Source organism: Herpailurus yagouaroundi, unplaced genomic scaffold, assembly GCF_014898765.1.
Source record: "Herpailurus yagouaroundi ecotype Mexico unplaced genomic scaffold, PumYag 202, whole genome shotgun sequence".
In the NCBI taxonomy this organism is placed as follows: domain Eukaryota; kingdom Metazoa; phylum Chordata; class Mammalia; order Carnivora; family Felidae; genus Herpailurus; species Herpailurus yagouaroundi.
Genome location: NW_024412433.1, coordinates 2,665,901 through 2,680,865, shown reverse-complemented (window position 1 = coordinate 2,680,865; position 14,965 = coordinate 2,665,901). Strand labels below are relative to the sequence as shown.

Sequence of the window (14,965 nt, the reverse complement as noted above, 5' to 3'; positions counted from 1 at the left end):
TTTTTTTTTTTTTTTTTTTTTACATTTTTAGCCATTGGATCTGCCACAAGTTTAGAGAAGTCTGTTGGTCTTTAATCACTGTTGTGATTTGGCAGTGTCCCCTTTTATTTCTAGTATTTTTTGCTTCCTATGTTTTGATGCTAATTGAGCCCCTAGAAGTTCTTGCCTGTGGGTTGTATGCACATTATCGAAACCAAAGGTAACTATAGGTTTCACTGAAGGCTCATTTATATAGCATTCTGCCATTTAGTTTTACTCTGGGTTTAAGTGGTTCTTTGGGTGCTCACCTTTCTTCTTTGCATGTATGGGATTCTTTGTTTTTTTAATAGAGTTAACATGATTGCCATAGTTGATGTTAGGTCTGTGTCTGTCTTTTTGTTTTTTAGCTGTTCCTTAGTTTGTATCATGTTCCATGATCTGTATTTTCTTTGCTTTCTCTGTCTTTTATTTTACTTAAAATTTTTAAAATTTTATTTAAAATTTTCTTTTTGAGAGGGAGAACAACGGAGAAAGTGAGCAGGGGAGGGGGAGAGAGAGAGGGAGACACAGAATCGGAAGCGGGTTGTAGGCTCTGAGCTGTCAGCACAGAGCCTGATGCGGGGCTCGAACCCACAAACCACAGGATCACGACCTGAGCTGAAGTCGGACGCTTAACCGACTGAGCCACCCAGGCGCACCACTTTCTGTTACTTTACATGGTTTATGGTCTTATTTACTTATTTACTTGTACTTACTTACTTGCTTAATTAACTTATTTATTTTTGGTCGTATTTTCATTGTACTAATAGTTACCTTTTTAAAAAATCTGAACAAGATTACGTTTTCATATTTTGCCTCCAGTGACTTCTTTCTACCAAGGTGCCTTTTTCCGTGCCTTGCTCTGGAGGCATTTTGTTCTGCGGTTGGACAGAGTGTAGTTGAGGTAGCCAGTTTGCAGTGTGGAAAGGATTATAAGGGTCCCATTGTGCCAGGCCCCAGTGGGGGTGGTTCTGAGGAGCAGGAGGTCTGCCGTCCCCCATGCCCGGCACAGAATGTGGGTTTTGAACCAGGTACCGACAATATATTTACTCCATCCAAAAAAAAATTTTTTAAGTGACCACGGAATTGGCTTTTGGAGAGACAAATGAGGGTAATATGGTTGTTTTGCTAGAAAGTGATAAAGCTGTGATGCTTTTTGCCTTCTTTTTAAGGATTTTTAGCTTGATGATCTAAGCCACCTCAGTCTCCTGTCTTTGCATCTTGGAGAATGTTAGTCATTAATTTGGAAATATTCGTGAGTAAGATCGGTCAGTGAAATTTCATCTTGGTTCCAGAAATCCTTGAAGGCATCTCAGTCAGTTCATGATCCATACCTGCTTTGGGTTAGCGGCAGGCTCGTCCTTCAGAAGTCCACACACAGATGCGCTGTTTGAGAAAGTGTTACTGTTAGTGGACATCTCCTTCCCTCACTGGAGCCTAGGACGTTCCTTTTACAATGAGGTACCAAGAGCATATAGTAAAAAGTTTTCTCTGAATTACCAGGTAATTGACTTACTGACTTGGAAAATAGGAACGGGGTGGTTCAGTTACTGAACAAGTAATACAATCTACATACAGTGTCAGCTCCTGCCTTGAGTCATTGTCCCTTATATGCAGGGCCCTTTGCTGTCACGTTGTAATTTGCTGTTTCTCTGCAAGTAAATTCCATTTTGTTGCTTTTAAATTCCCTTGATATATGTTGCTGATGGTTTTTTTTTTTTTTTTTTTTTAAAGGTAAGGAGTGGTGTTTCTGTATGTGCAAAAGTTATACTGATTCACTGAGTTGTCCCGGTGGAGCCTTGCCAGAATATTAAATGCAGGAGGGGAATTTTGGAAAATATTCAGGATTAAAATGAACTGGATCTTATCCAGTATGTTTTTATGAGGGGCTGTCTCTCCCGTAGCTCAGCTAATACCAGATTGTCCTATTGCCCAAAATTACAAACAGTTTGGAACACCTATCCCTAAGAAAAGGAGGGAAAAAAAAATCACCCTGTAAAATCGAGCTCTCTTTTTCTTAATTGATCGAGTGTGTGAAACGAAACACCAGCCTCTGCTTGGTTTGGTACGTGTTTTAGGATGTTTCCGTGGTCCAAGAGGACAGGCGATGTCTGCGTTTGTGGTGTCTGACGATGCTACGTGGCATCCGTGGGGCAGCGGATGGTCTTGTGAGCACATCGGCCTGTGTGCCCCTCCTTCCTCTTCCTTAGTCCTGTGCTGCCCGAGAGCAGAAGTGTCAGTTTCAGGGAGGAGTCCCTTCGGACACTCAGAACAGTGCTTAAGAGACGGGTGATAGAACATAACTGCTGGCCAACCGTGGAGAACGATGCTGTTTCCCGTGCCCTAGACCCTGCCCGTTGGCCCGTCGTCACTACTTTCCACGATTCCCTATTTTCAGTGACACGTGCTGATAGAGCCCGTGTGGCGTTGCAGGGCTGTGTGGGGGAAGCTCAGAGAGGCAGGTGCTGACCCAGCTGGGAGCCGGGGAGTGCGTGCTGGGCGGGAATCTCACAGGGGTGAGGCTGGGCTCTTCTCATCACACCCTATCAGGTTGCACGCGATTGCACTTGTCCCGTTACCGCTGGAGTTCGCTTGGATCTTTTGATTAAGGTGGCGTCTGTCACATTTCTCCACTGTAAAGCTATTCTTTTTCCCCTCTGTAATTATTTAATTAGTAAGTATTTTGTGGAGGGGTACCGTGAAACACGTGTTTATCCTATTTCTTATCAAATTTTTAGTGTATTCATTTATTTGTCTTAGACCTGTGGTTTCCCAGTGAGTCATAATCCCTTACTTTATTATTTTGATGCTCAGATTGTCTTAAATTTGGCTACAGGGAGCCCTGTCAAACTGGAACCCAGCTTTGTCCTTATGACCTGTCCCCCAACATCCTTTGAACAATTCCTTACTTTCTCCTATAACAATATATTCTAAGCTCATCTAGTACTGTGCCTGTCTTAGCTCTGGGATTAGAGATTTCTCCAAGGAGTCCTGGCTTCTTTTTAGTGGAGAATGGTGTTTAGAAGCCAAGATCTGGTTACTGGGAGTGTTTATTGCTTATGGGCTGTTCTTTTCGGGCTCTTGGACTGGACAGAGCTAAGGTTACTTACACATTTCTTTTCTATTTTATTTTATTTTATTTTATTTTATTTTTTATATTTTATTTTATTTTTATTTTATTTTTATTTTTAACATTTATTCATTTTTGAGAGACAGAGAGAGACTGAGCAGAGCAGAGGAGGGGTAGAGAGAGAGGGAGCCACAGAATCCAAAGCAGGCTCTAGGCTCTGAGCTGTCAGCATAGAGCCCGATGCGGGGCTCACACTCACCGTGAGATCATGACCTGAGCTGAAGTTGGAAGCTTAACCGACTGAGCCACCCAGGTGCCCCATACATATACACATTTCTGTCTGTTTTTCTGTCTCTAAATACAGTGACAGTTGAGTTCACCCCAATACTTCTAATCCAATCTGGTACCACAGGGGTCATCTTACTTTTCTCCCTTTCCAGATTTATTATTGGCTTTTCTGACAGAGGCCTGGTTCCACTTATCCTTAACATATTTATTTATTTTGCCAGTCCCTCCATCTATAACCGATGTCTTAATGTTGCTGCCTCCTCACCCCACGTGGGCTCTAACACCCTGTGCCAGGCAGTGTTTTTTAGCAGACGTCCTCTAAACTTTGCCAGGACACTGATAACCTGAGCCAGGCCACCCTTTGTGCTTTAATCAGTGGCCTCTGCTTAAAGTGACCTGGGTTGGTAGTTTGCACTTGGGCTGGGGGAACTCCAAATCCTGACAGTAAGTTGTGTATTTGGACTTCCCTGAGCGCAGTGACCAGGGCAGGTCCCTTGTGGGGACCCTGAAGACTCTGCCTTTGTAGAATGGTTTAGAGATGGGCCCTGCTGAAGATTGAGGCTTCTGGGTCTGGCCGCCCACGCACCCGTCCCGTGAGAGATGCATTTCCTCGCGTCGGGGCTGTCACCGGGCCTCAGAAGAGAAGAGCTCGCGGACAGCCATAGGGTTAGCTCAGGGACTGCCGTGAGCATGCCCATCTGGGAGCGGGGGGTGTTGCATGAAGCTGTCCTACTGGCAAGCTGTGCTTCCTGTCTTGGGTTCTTCTAGGTGAATCTGATGCTGGGAGTGGTCTGGATCGTCTGGTTGTTTTGCAAAGAGGAGCCACCCTGCAGGCAGGATGTGATGGCACCAGGTGGCTACACAGTTGGGTTAAAGTGGTTTCTTTTGCTTTTAATTTTTGGGGATTGCTCTCTATTTAATTTGTTTCACGACATAGATTTAGCTGGTTCCAAAGTCAAATCTATAAAACAAAGTATATTTAAAAAGTCTAGCAACTTCTATGCTGGTCTCCTTCGACTCCCCTGTAGATGACCATTTAAAAACTTTTATGGTTTATTCCCCCTTGTTAAGTTGTAAGCCTAGTGTGGATATGTCTAGGAGTGTCATACACGTACATGTTGCAACCGCTTTCCCCCAGATAAACAGTAGCATACTACGCACTTTGACTGTCCTGCCTTTCTCACTTGTGAAACGTATTCTGGAGGTCATTCCAGAGCAGTCTTTAGCGACACTCCTCACGCCTTTTCATTGTGGTACAGCGAGGCTTTATGCGGGTGGAGCACAGTGTGTTCAGCCGGTCTTCTGTTGAGGGACCTGTGGGTTGTTTCCTGCCTTCAGCCGTTATGGATGATGTTTCAGTGAATTGCGTGCATGCCTCTTTTCAGAATTGTGCAGATGTATCTTGGGAATAGACTCCAAGAGTGTGATGGATGGGTCAGAGGGTGAATGCATACGTAACTTTGCCAGCTGTTGCCAAATTTCCTGCTGTAGGGACGGTTCCATTTTGTATTGCTGCCAGAAGTGAACGAGACTTCTTGTTTCTTTAGAGCCTGGTCAATAAAATTTTGGGTTTATCCCCGTCTGATAGGTGAGAAGTGGTATCTCAGGGTAGTTTCTCTTGTTTTCTTTTTTTAAAAAATTTTTAAAGTTTCTTTTATTTACTTTGAGAGAGAGTGGGCACAAGCTGGGGAGGGGCAGAGAGAAGGAGAGACAGAATCTCAAGCAGGTTCCACACCATCAGCACAGAGTCCGACGTGGGGCTTGAACTCACAAACTGTGAGATCATGACCTGAGCCAAGATCAGGAGTCGGATACTTAACTGTCTGTGCCACCCGGGCATCCCTAGTTTTTCTTTTTTTAAACTATAGATGACATAATGTTGTATTAATTTCAGGTGTAAAGGTAGTTTTAATTTGCATTTGTGTTATGAGCGAGGCTGAGCATCCTTTTACATGGCTAAGCCTCTCTAGCTCATTTCCAATAGAGCAGTTGATCTTTTCCGTTTATTAGCTCTTTATATATTAAGGATATTAATCCTTTGCAACATTCCCCTAATATTGTACATACGGCTTTACTTTGCTTATGCTGGGTTTTTTTTTTGCTACGTAAAAGTTTTTCTTTAATTTTCATGTTAAAAAGCTTTGCTTTTACATCTTTCCTTATTTGATCTTCCAAATGACCTTTATAATCAACTTCTATGACTCCAGGGATGTTACTGTTATTTGTTTATATTTATAATGAACTTATTTAGTTCTCGAATGGGATTTTCATTTATGTAATAAACTTAGGGAAAATTGACCTCTTAATGTAGACCCTTCCTCGCCAAGGCAACGGTGGTGGGTCTTTCCATTTCTGAGAGCTACTTGTGTGATGCCTTCAGTAGTATTTTATAACTTCCTTCATGCACACTTTAGACACGTACCGTTGGGTTTATGCTTAGATATCTCACTTTAATTTTGCTGTCATAAACGAGGTCTTTTCCGTTTTGTTTTTGAACTTGTTTTTGTTTGTATATATGAAGGCTGTTGGTTTTATAGCTTTATTAACGTACTTAATAAATTCTCTCATTGCTTATTGTATTTTTATTAATTATTCAGGACTTTCCAGACATAATCGTACCTTCTGAAAATAGGGAAGGTTTTTCCTTTTCTTTCTCATCTTAATTGGCTGATTGCTTTCTCTTGTCTGGTTGCGCTAACACTTTTGTTTGAAATGCCTGACTGATGGTAGGCAGGAGAGTGGGTCCAGGAGGAGAGCCGCCCCTGTTTGCCCCCCATTAGGTGAGACTCCGACATCTGGGTCTTGTCTGGAGAAGGAAATGTCCACCACTTCTTACTTTATTGAGTATTTACGAACCTGCATTAGTGTTGAGTTTTGTCACATGCCTTCAAGTTTTTTTTCCCACCTGTAGAGATAACCGTGGTTTCCCCCTTAGTTCTGTGAGTATGATGGACTGTGTTAATGGAATTTCTAATACTGGAACTGTCCTTGCATTCTTGGAATAATCCTCATGAGGTCATGGTACGTCGCCTTTTTAATATACTTTTGGATTCTCTTTGCTCACATTTTATTGAAGGTTGTTAAATTGATATTCACAATTGAAATCGGTTGGTAGTTTGTCTTTGTGGTGGGGCCTTTGTCGGGTTTTGGGATTGTTTGGCCAATTTCATCAGACGACTTTGGAGTTTTTCCTTTTTTTCCCTTTGCTTTGAAGTAGCTGAAATAGCTGTGGGATTGTTGGCTCTTCAGAGGGTTTAGAGAGCTCCCTTGTAAATTTCTTGCGTGAGTGGATTCCAAGTTCTTAACCGCTGTCTTACCTTTGCTGGAAGTCACGAGACCCTTGTGATCTGTGGAGTCTCCTGTGCGGCCCCCCGCTGCTCACGGAGGTCAGGCTGTCTCCCGAGGGTGCCGTGGGAAGCTGCCGACTTGGGTCTGACTGTCCCTGTGCCTCCCCTGCAGGTACGGGGCTGACGTTGATGTCAACCACCACCTGACTCCTGACATCCGGCCCCCTTTCTCGCGGCGCCTCACCTCCCTGGTGGTCTGCCCCTTGTACATCAGCGCAGCCTACCACAACCTCCAGTGCTTCAAGCTGCTTCTCCAGGCGGGGGCGAACCCCGACTTCAACTGCAATGGCCCCGTCAACACGCAGGGCTTCTACAGGGGCTCCCCCGGCTGCGTCATGGATGCCGTCCTGCGCCACGGCTGCGAGGCCGCCTTCGTGAGCCTGCTCGTGGAGTTTGGAGCCAACCTGAGCCTGGTGACGTGGGACTCCTTGGGCCCAGAGTCGAGAGGCAGAAGGAAGGTAGACCCCGAGGCACTGCAGGTCTTTAAAGAGGCCAGAAGTAAGTGGCCTGACTTCCGTTCTGACTCGCAGGCTGTTGGGGTCAGTTGAAGGAGTCGAGTGGCAGGGATGAAAAAAGCCTCCAACTGAGCACTTAGTCAGAATCTTCAGTTGCGGCTAGGAATTTTCGAGAGTACTTCCAGATGGGTCTTTTCTTTTCAAATTCCTAGACACCAGGAGTCGATACAAAGACATCCGTGGAAGTGCGTGTTCTCAGAGTGCCTGAAATTATGTGCTCTTTACCCCTTTGCTCTGCTCTGTGGCCCCCCAGTTCTCTCTCTGACACACGGTTTTTAAATGTTGGCCTGACACCAGACTGCCGGCCCTGCCCCCTTCAGGGGTCCTCACCCCCTTCTTCGGTTCCACACAAATATGTTGTTTTGATTGTGTGGTACCTCTGATTTTTGTTAGGATGAAGCCCATCGTGCGCTTATTTCGGAAGAACGGTTTTGCTAACGAATTAACAAATCGATAGGCTGTTTGCAGTTGATCCGGGGCTTGGTCTTGTTGCCAGAGTCCGTCTCTGGGACTCAGAAATTGACCTTGTGCGCCTCTGCAGGCTGCTGCATGCCCTCTGCGACCTGCCCGCACCCGGCCTCATTCTCTCCTGGGTCTCGAGGGCATCTGGGTTGAATACCTTTGCCCCCACCCTTACCTCTCATAGAACTTTAGTTTGTTGTGTTTTTGTGGTTGGGGTTTCCGAAGGCTGTCATTAGAACCCGCTCCTGCCGGGGCTTCCCCGGAAGAGTTGGTCGGTGGTCAGCGGGAGCCACCCCGGGGGAGTGGAGCCTCCTGCGTCCTGCCTGCTCCACGGGGCAGAGCCGTGGCTGGGCTCTCCTGTCCCAGAGCAACATTGTGGGCCCGCACGCCTCACATACTGCTTGGCCTGTCTGTCCTGGCCCCCCTTGGAGTTTCTGGACTTGACTGAGAGCGGAGGCTGACTGCGCGCGTGTAGGTCAGTTGCTGACACCTGGCGGGGCCTTCTGTAGTCGGCCCTTGTTTCTCTCTAGGAAACGAAACACGGTCAAGGAGGGGCCGTCACGGTGAGCAGGTGCCCCGGGGAGCGAAGCTCTCACCCCTTGGGCAGGCGGGGGAGGAGCAGGTGACAAGACCTTCCTCGCCAGGGACTGCCCTGTCCCCTGTGAAGCTGGGCAGTTGGCAGGGAGCGTCAGTGCGTTCTGTCAGTCGCAGCCAGCCTTCCGTCTTCAGGCTTAGGAGAGGAATTCACCTCCCTCCCTCTCTGTCCCTCTCTTCCATGGCGTTCCAGGTGTCCCCAGGACCTTGCTGAACCTGTGCCGGGTGGCTGTGAGAAGAGCTCTTGGCAAATACCGACTCCATCTGATTCCCTCGCTGCCTCTGCCGGACCCCGTAAAAAAGTTTCTGCTCTACGAGTAGAGCTCAGATGCAGCGGTCGACTGCGCGAAGAGGAAGGTGACTGGTGAAAGCGGACACCCGGTCCTGCCCCTGTGAACCAACCACCCCCTGTCCTCCGACCAAGTCCCATTTGGCTGTTGGTAAAGCAGAAACGGCCTTGTTCCCACGGCTTGTAACTCCATCTCGGGTGCTGGGGGCACTGGACAGTCCTTGGGTCGTTGTCGGCTGAAAAGTTCATACAAAACCTAATTTCGCTCTTCCTCGGTATCTCTGTTTTGGATTCTCACAGTCGCGTATTAACGAAATGGGCCGTGCCGCGTGTGCAAGCTCGGGCTGAGGTTGGAGGCCTGCGGGTAGCTAGCTCCGGCAGGGAGGACTGCTAGCACTTGCCAGAACTGTACTCCGTTGATGTTTGTACTTCTCCATTCAGTTGTTTGATTCAAGCCTTCGAATGCCTAAAGGCAAGGAGAGTTTGGTGGAAAAGTAGAGCTCTGGAACGCAGTTCATGGACGTGCTGGGTTGTTTTCCCTGCCCCCGGGGTGGCCTGTGGCACCTGTCTACACCGGCCCTTCCTTGCCACTGGAGCGTTGTCTTCTCGTGGTGGCGGTGTCCTCCGTTAATTGTCCTCACTGCACGAGGGTCCCCGGCCTCACGGATCGGCTGTGTTGTCTCAGTGCCGCGTTTGCTCACCATCTAAAGAGGCACCTTCCGCAGCGCTGCCCCCGTCCTGATACCCACCGTGCCCGGCACTGCGCCACTGGGTCTCGCGCTTCTCTTTGAGGGGCTTCCCGACGGGGATTGATCTTGGGAGGCGCACACCGAAGAAGTAGCCAGTAAACTGACGCCTACACTCGGACCAAGGACCGCTCCAACAGCATTCACTGCCAGTTCCGACAGAAGGGAGGCCCCGCGGCGCTGCCTCCCAGTCCTCGCGCGCCCTGGGCCGGGGAGACTCGGTCGTCCTCCGGGTGGTTCCACAGTCTCCGTTGCTTGGTGTCCAGAGGACAAAACATGCGGCGTTTGGTTGATTGGTCTTCACCGTTGGGGACCGAACGTCTTGGTCATTGCTCCTAGAACCCGAGGACGGGGATAGCGGTGAGGTCAGAGGGCCTCCGCCGGCCTGCTGGGGTGCCGGGAGGTGACATGAGCCGGGTCACCATCCCCAAGGCTGCGGTTGTGGGCAGGGCTCACTCACGCCTGGGCTGTGCGGCTCGGCTGTGTCCACAGGGGTGGGGCGGGGCGGGCCGCCGGCTGCCCTTGCAGAGCCCTCCAGGAGATGCTGCTTCTGGAGAAACCACATGTGGCACTTTGAAGCCTCTGAGGACCGTTGTGTGGAATCATGGCGACTCTAACCTTTAGAAGGCTTTAGAAATGGGCAGATTGCAAATCTGCGTGTAGATATTCTGTAAGAAGAGATACCTTGTTTGTAACAATGGCACTGATGAATGATGCAGGTTTATTTAATGACTAACAGCGTTGTATGTCGTAGCCCAGCAGACAGGCGGTGTCGGTCATTGTCGTACGCGGCTCGGGGAGAGAATTCTAAGCCCCGCCTTGTGTGCGGTGGACGGCTCCACCGGAAAGCTGTGCTGTGACCTGTGGGTGCCTGTGTGAGGTCTGAGGGCAGAGGAGTCGCTGGATGGTTCAGAGGGGAGACGAAGTCACTGGAGGCTTTATGCGGCTGAAGTGATCCTGTCACAAGCTCTGGCCGTGCGTGGTGTCAGTGTGGGATGGCTGTCCGAGCCCGAGATTGGGCTTGTGTGCCGCCACCCAAGACCTGGGACCCTGGATGGCTGGCGCGTGCCGAGCCGGGGTCGGTCATGGCGCAGTCGGGAGCTGCGGGTGTGGGTAGCTGGGGACCAGCGCCATTAGAGCTGCGGCCGAGCGCTGCCAGGGTTTCCGCTGAGAAGGGCTGGGGGTGCTCCTTGTGCACTCGGGGTGGGAGCTGGCCCACGGGCTGTGCCAGGACCTCGGGGAGGTAGGGCTCTGCCTGGGCACAGGGGAGCTTGAGCGCCCCGTGGGTGCACTGGATGCTGGTAGGGGCAGCGTGTCACTGGAGGTGTGAAAGCCGTGGCTGGTCACCTTGGTAGGCCTGAGAGAGGAGTCCGGAGTAGGTGGTAGTTCACCTTACTTCTCAGCTCTTCCGGCTCTGGGTCCCCTTGCGGCCCAGGTTCTCTGGGTGAGTTGCGTCCGGACTCGGGGCACGCACGGAGTCTGCCCCGCTGGGTGCTTTCTGCGGAGGCCTGTGAGGGGCAGGGCCTCTCCAGCCCTGCCCAGGGTAGGAGGGTAGCTCTGTTCTCGGACCTTCTGGAAAGCAGCACCCGGGCATGCGGCCGGTGCAGGGGTCTCGCGCCTGTAGGCGCAACCTTCAGGCTGCACGGAGCCAGGGGCCCAGCACAGAGTGGTGTCAGCGTCCGTTGCCCAGTGGAGCAGGTGCAGGGCTGGTTTCTGGGGGGTGGAACCATTTTCCCAGGGTCTTTCTAAAAGGAATGGACTGAGTTGATCCTCATAGTTGGGCCTCACCCAGACCTGGCCAGGGAGGTAGCGTGAGTCGGGGGGGGGGGCGGGGGGGTCTCCCACTCTGCCCCTAGAATGTCGCTGTGCCCCAGGGCAGTCTGCAGGGGACTGGGGCCTCAGCTTTTCCTTTGAGGAGGACAGGTCTGATCAGCCAGACTCTGCTGATTGTTTTTGGAATCCTAGCAACTTTGAGGTTCAGCCTCTAGTTTGAAACTTCTGCTGCCAAACACAGATCTGAAAACAGGGATAGTTGCTTAAGCTCATTCCTACCTGTTTTGAGTGACACTGTACTAAAGCCTCCTTTCCTTTTGTTGGCGAGGATAGGATCCTGGAGAAGAGAGAGTAACTGTCAGAACACTTCATAAAATCGCGTTTCTGAGGCACGGGGCACCCGAGTCCGGGTAGCAAGGAAATGTGGTGCTGAGGCTGCTGCCTGGCTGGGCCCAGAGTCGTCCCCAGGGAGGGGCACAGCGAACCAATGGGAAGTTGCTGGTGTCCCGCCAGCCTGGTGTCAGGAGTGTCCTTACTGTCCCCACACAAGGGGCCTTGGCTGCTGTGGACAGATGGGCAGGGATTAGGGTCCGGGGCAGCGTCGATATCTGAGAATTCAGCTCTGGCATCCTGGGTGGGGATTTTGAGTACATTTCCCAAAGCCATCGATGTCACGCCCAGCCGTGCCTTTTCATGTTATTTACGTTATTTATGTATTTATTTATTTATGCCCTGCCTTGCTCACGGAAAGGGATTAAGGCAGCGATGCTTGGCTTTTGATGTTCTGTTTTGATCTTTGCTAAGGTTCCGTCAACACGCACCTGTCAGGTGATTTTGAAAAGAGAGGACAGCTAGCAGTTTCCTCACGTTGACTGTGTTTCCGTTTTCAGGCTTAAGTGCCGTCCTATTTTCTTTTTTCCCTCTCCCACGAATTGGTTCTGTAAATACAGGTTGGGGCAGAAGGAGGAGAGGAACGTGCCGTGCCGCGAGCGTGGGCCTGAGCAAAGGGAGATCGGCCTGAGAGAGACGCGCTTTGTGCTTTTCCGCTCCCTGCCGTGTGGCCCGGGCAGGTCCCAGGTGACGTGGAGGCTGTGCTCTCACACTGGCAGCCGGTTGACTGTGCCTCCCCACGGGACTTCGTGAGGACGCGTGGGAGAGCGTGTGACGGCACTTTGTGCATGAGCGGTCCCTGTGACTGTTGTCCTTCTTCTCAGCGGATATGCGTTAGAGGTGATGATGGTGCTGAAGAGTCTGTGACCTTGGGGATCGGGCTTGTCCTTTGTGTCCCATGGGGCAACAAAGGTCATGGGAGCCCACAGCGTAGGCCTTGGCACAGGGGGTTCTGGGCAGGTCACAAGGATAAGGACATGTGTTAAATAAGGTACAAAGTCAAGTTTATTCGACCTAAAGGATCATATTTTATCCTGAGATAATGACCTTCCTAATTTGGGTGATAAAATGTACTTTTATGTAATCAAGGAGATAATAGAGGGCAATATTTTTATTTTTTAAAATGCTCTTGGTTATAATATATTGGCTGCTCTTTGTTAAGCCCCAGAATTTCTTTCTAAGTTTGCCAGTCTCTTAGGTCTCAAAGTCAGGGAACCGCGGTCTAGCTATGGTGTGTGTTTACATGGTGATGAGAAGTCCTCTCGGACTCTTCAAACAGCCTATACATTGTTGACGAGAGGGCATCACAGCATTTCTGCTGCCCGCTGATCTCAGGATCACCACGTGCGGCGTTAGGAAGGGCGTGCTTACGTCCTGGCAGTGACGGAAGCTCCCTGTGGTGATAGGCCTCTGGCCTTTGCCTGGGTCTGTGAGAAGCACCCCCGGGAAGTTTCGCGTGGCCTTCTCAGGCCTTCTCAGCGACGACTGCCCTTACCTCAGGCCCTGGGGGCCTGTGGCACCGCTGAATGTTGGTGACGACGCTAGTGTGGTGGGTCTTGTGCCTGCCGGGCACTCAGCGACCAGTCCTGAGGGGTCTGGATTCCCTTCCAGCTTGTGTCTGCTCGCTGGAAGTGCCTCATTTGGCCGTGTGACCTCTGTCTCTGGCTTACTCATTCATCCTCCCCTCCACCCCCAGCCTGACCCCCTTGGTGTGGAGTAGAGTAACTGATGTGCACTCATTAATGGTTTGTGGGATCGTGTCCACGGAGGGACGTGCGGATTTTGAAGTGGAGGGTAGTGACGTACACGACATATACTAGAAGTTCTGGGCAGACAATCAGCTGGAGGAGTGAGGCAGGGAGAAGGGGTGACTTCTGTTGCCTTAACACGTAATTGCTCAGTGTCTGGAATACGTGGGGATCTTTTTTTTTTTAAGTTGTTTTGCTTCCAGATGTGCACAAATGCATTTGGAGTATGGTGGGTGTGCACACAGCTTTCCCGTACGTACGACACCACAGCAGCGTCCCTGCTCGGCTCCATTTGCACGACTCCCGGTGCTTGTGGGTGTTGGGCACAAGAGTGTGACACACAGGGGGCCAGTGTCCCTGGAGGTGTGCTGCAGGGTGTGTTCACCGTGGCCTGCTTCTCCCTTCCGCTTTGGTGATGAATGAGTGTCCCCCGCAGCAGCGGGGACCGTGACTGTGCCTGCCCTCGTGCCTGGTGACGAGTTTCTCTAAGTGTGATGAACGTCTTCGATACGTTGTTGTAACTTTAATAAATGCTTTATTACCCTTTAATTCACCCTGCCCATGCCTTAATTTGGGGGACTGTTTATCTCAATGGGTAGAAATGGGTCTTGTGAAATCTTTGAATACACATTTCGGGAAAGTTTCTCTCTGGAAAGTTTCTAACAATATGGAAGGAGGGACTTTTGGGAGCTGCCCTGAAGGATCTTGCTGTGTTGTAGGGAGGCTCCCAGAATGTGGCACAGGCTTATACTGCTGGATGGAACCTGTTTTACTTAGTGGGGTTTCCAGTTTGAAGAGACCGTGCCCCTAAAGTGTTTGAAACCCATGGCTTTCAAGTAAGGTGACATCCCTACAGTGCTCTGCAGGGGGGAGGTGCTGGAGAACTGTGGGAAAAACCATGGTCTCTGGGCCCATGTTGTACGTGACTTATTTTGACAGCGGGAGGGATGAACCCAGGAATGGATGAACTAAATAAAGACATATCTCATATCTCAGTGATGCTCTAGCACGTTCTCTGTGTGTGTGATTTCAGATATTTTCTTCATTCTTCACCCCGACCCCCCCCCCCCCCCCCCCGCCCCCACCCCCCCCCCCCCCCACACAACCCTCCTGCTCTACTGGAAAGGTGGCTTGTCTCTGTCTCAAAACCAGCTCAATCTGTGTGGCAGAATTGCTAGTTTTCCTTCACTGTCCATTTTTTATCTGTGATAATAGAACCCACAGTTTGAGCTGGACACTTAAATTCCCAGAATAGTCTTCATTTTCCAGTCTCCTGTATGGTAGGTGTGGCTGTTTGCCAGAACTCCTTTCCGAAATTCTGTTAAAATAGGGAATTTCACTTGTTTAAAAAAAGTATAAATCCCTTAAGATGACTGGATGGCGACAAAATTTTGGAACCTCAAGAAAATAGATGAATGGTAACTACTACAGACACATCTGAGAAAACGACCTTGCAGGAAGTGAGCGTATCTGAGAATCTGACTTTACTGCCAAGCTCCCAAAGGCCCTGGGGTCGGCAGTTCCAGGGACCTTAGAAGTGGCCGTGAAAGAGGGTGACAGTGTGAGGACCGGCGGAGAGCCAGGTCACGGGACCGCCAGGACTCCCCGCTACACACGGTGGGATGCTTGTGCCTGCCCCGGCCCGGTGGGCCCTGAAGGGAGGTGTGCCGCATCCAGCCTTCCGTGTGTAAAGTCTGCAGCTGGGTAATCGGGCTCCTATCCTGT

General features: G+C 50.2%; 1 protein-coding gene across 2 annotated transcripts in view; it reads left to right on the top strand.

Annotated features, from left to right (window-relative positions):
- Nucleotides 1–14,246, top strand: part of ASB1 (ankyrin repeat and SOCS box containing 1) — a 22,785-nt gene extending 8,539 nt beyond the window's left edge. For both annotated transcript variants that reach the window (XM_040450479.1, XM_040450480.1), the window contains exons 4-5: nucleotides 6,836–7,221; nucleotides 8,488–14,246. In XM_040450479.1, the coding sequence (XP_040306413.1) occupies nucleotides 6,836–7,221; nucleotides 8,488–8,615 (514 nt within the window). In that variant the 3' untranslated portion in view covers nucleotides 8,616–14,246. The remainder of the gene's footprint in view (nucleotides 1–6,835; nucleotides 7,222–8,487) is intronic.
- The last annotated feature ends 719 nt before the right edge of the window (nucleotides 14,247–14,965 follow it).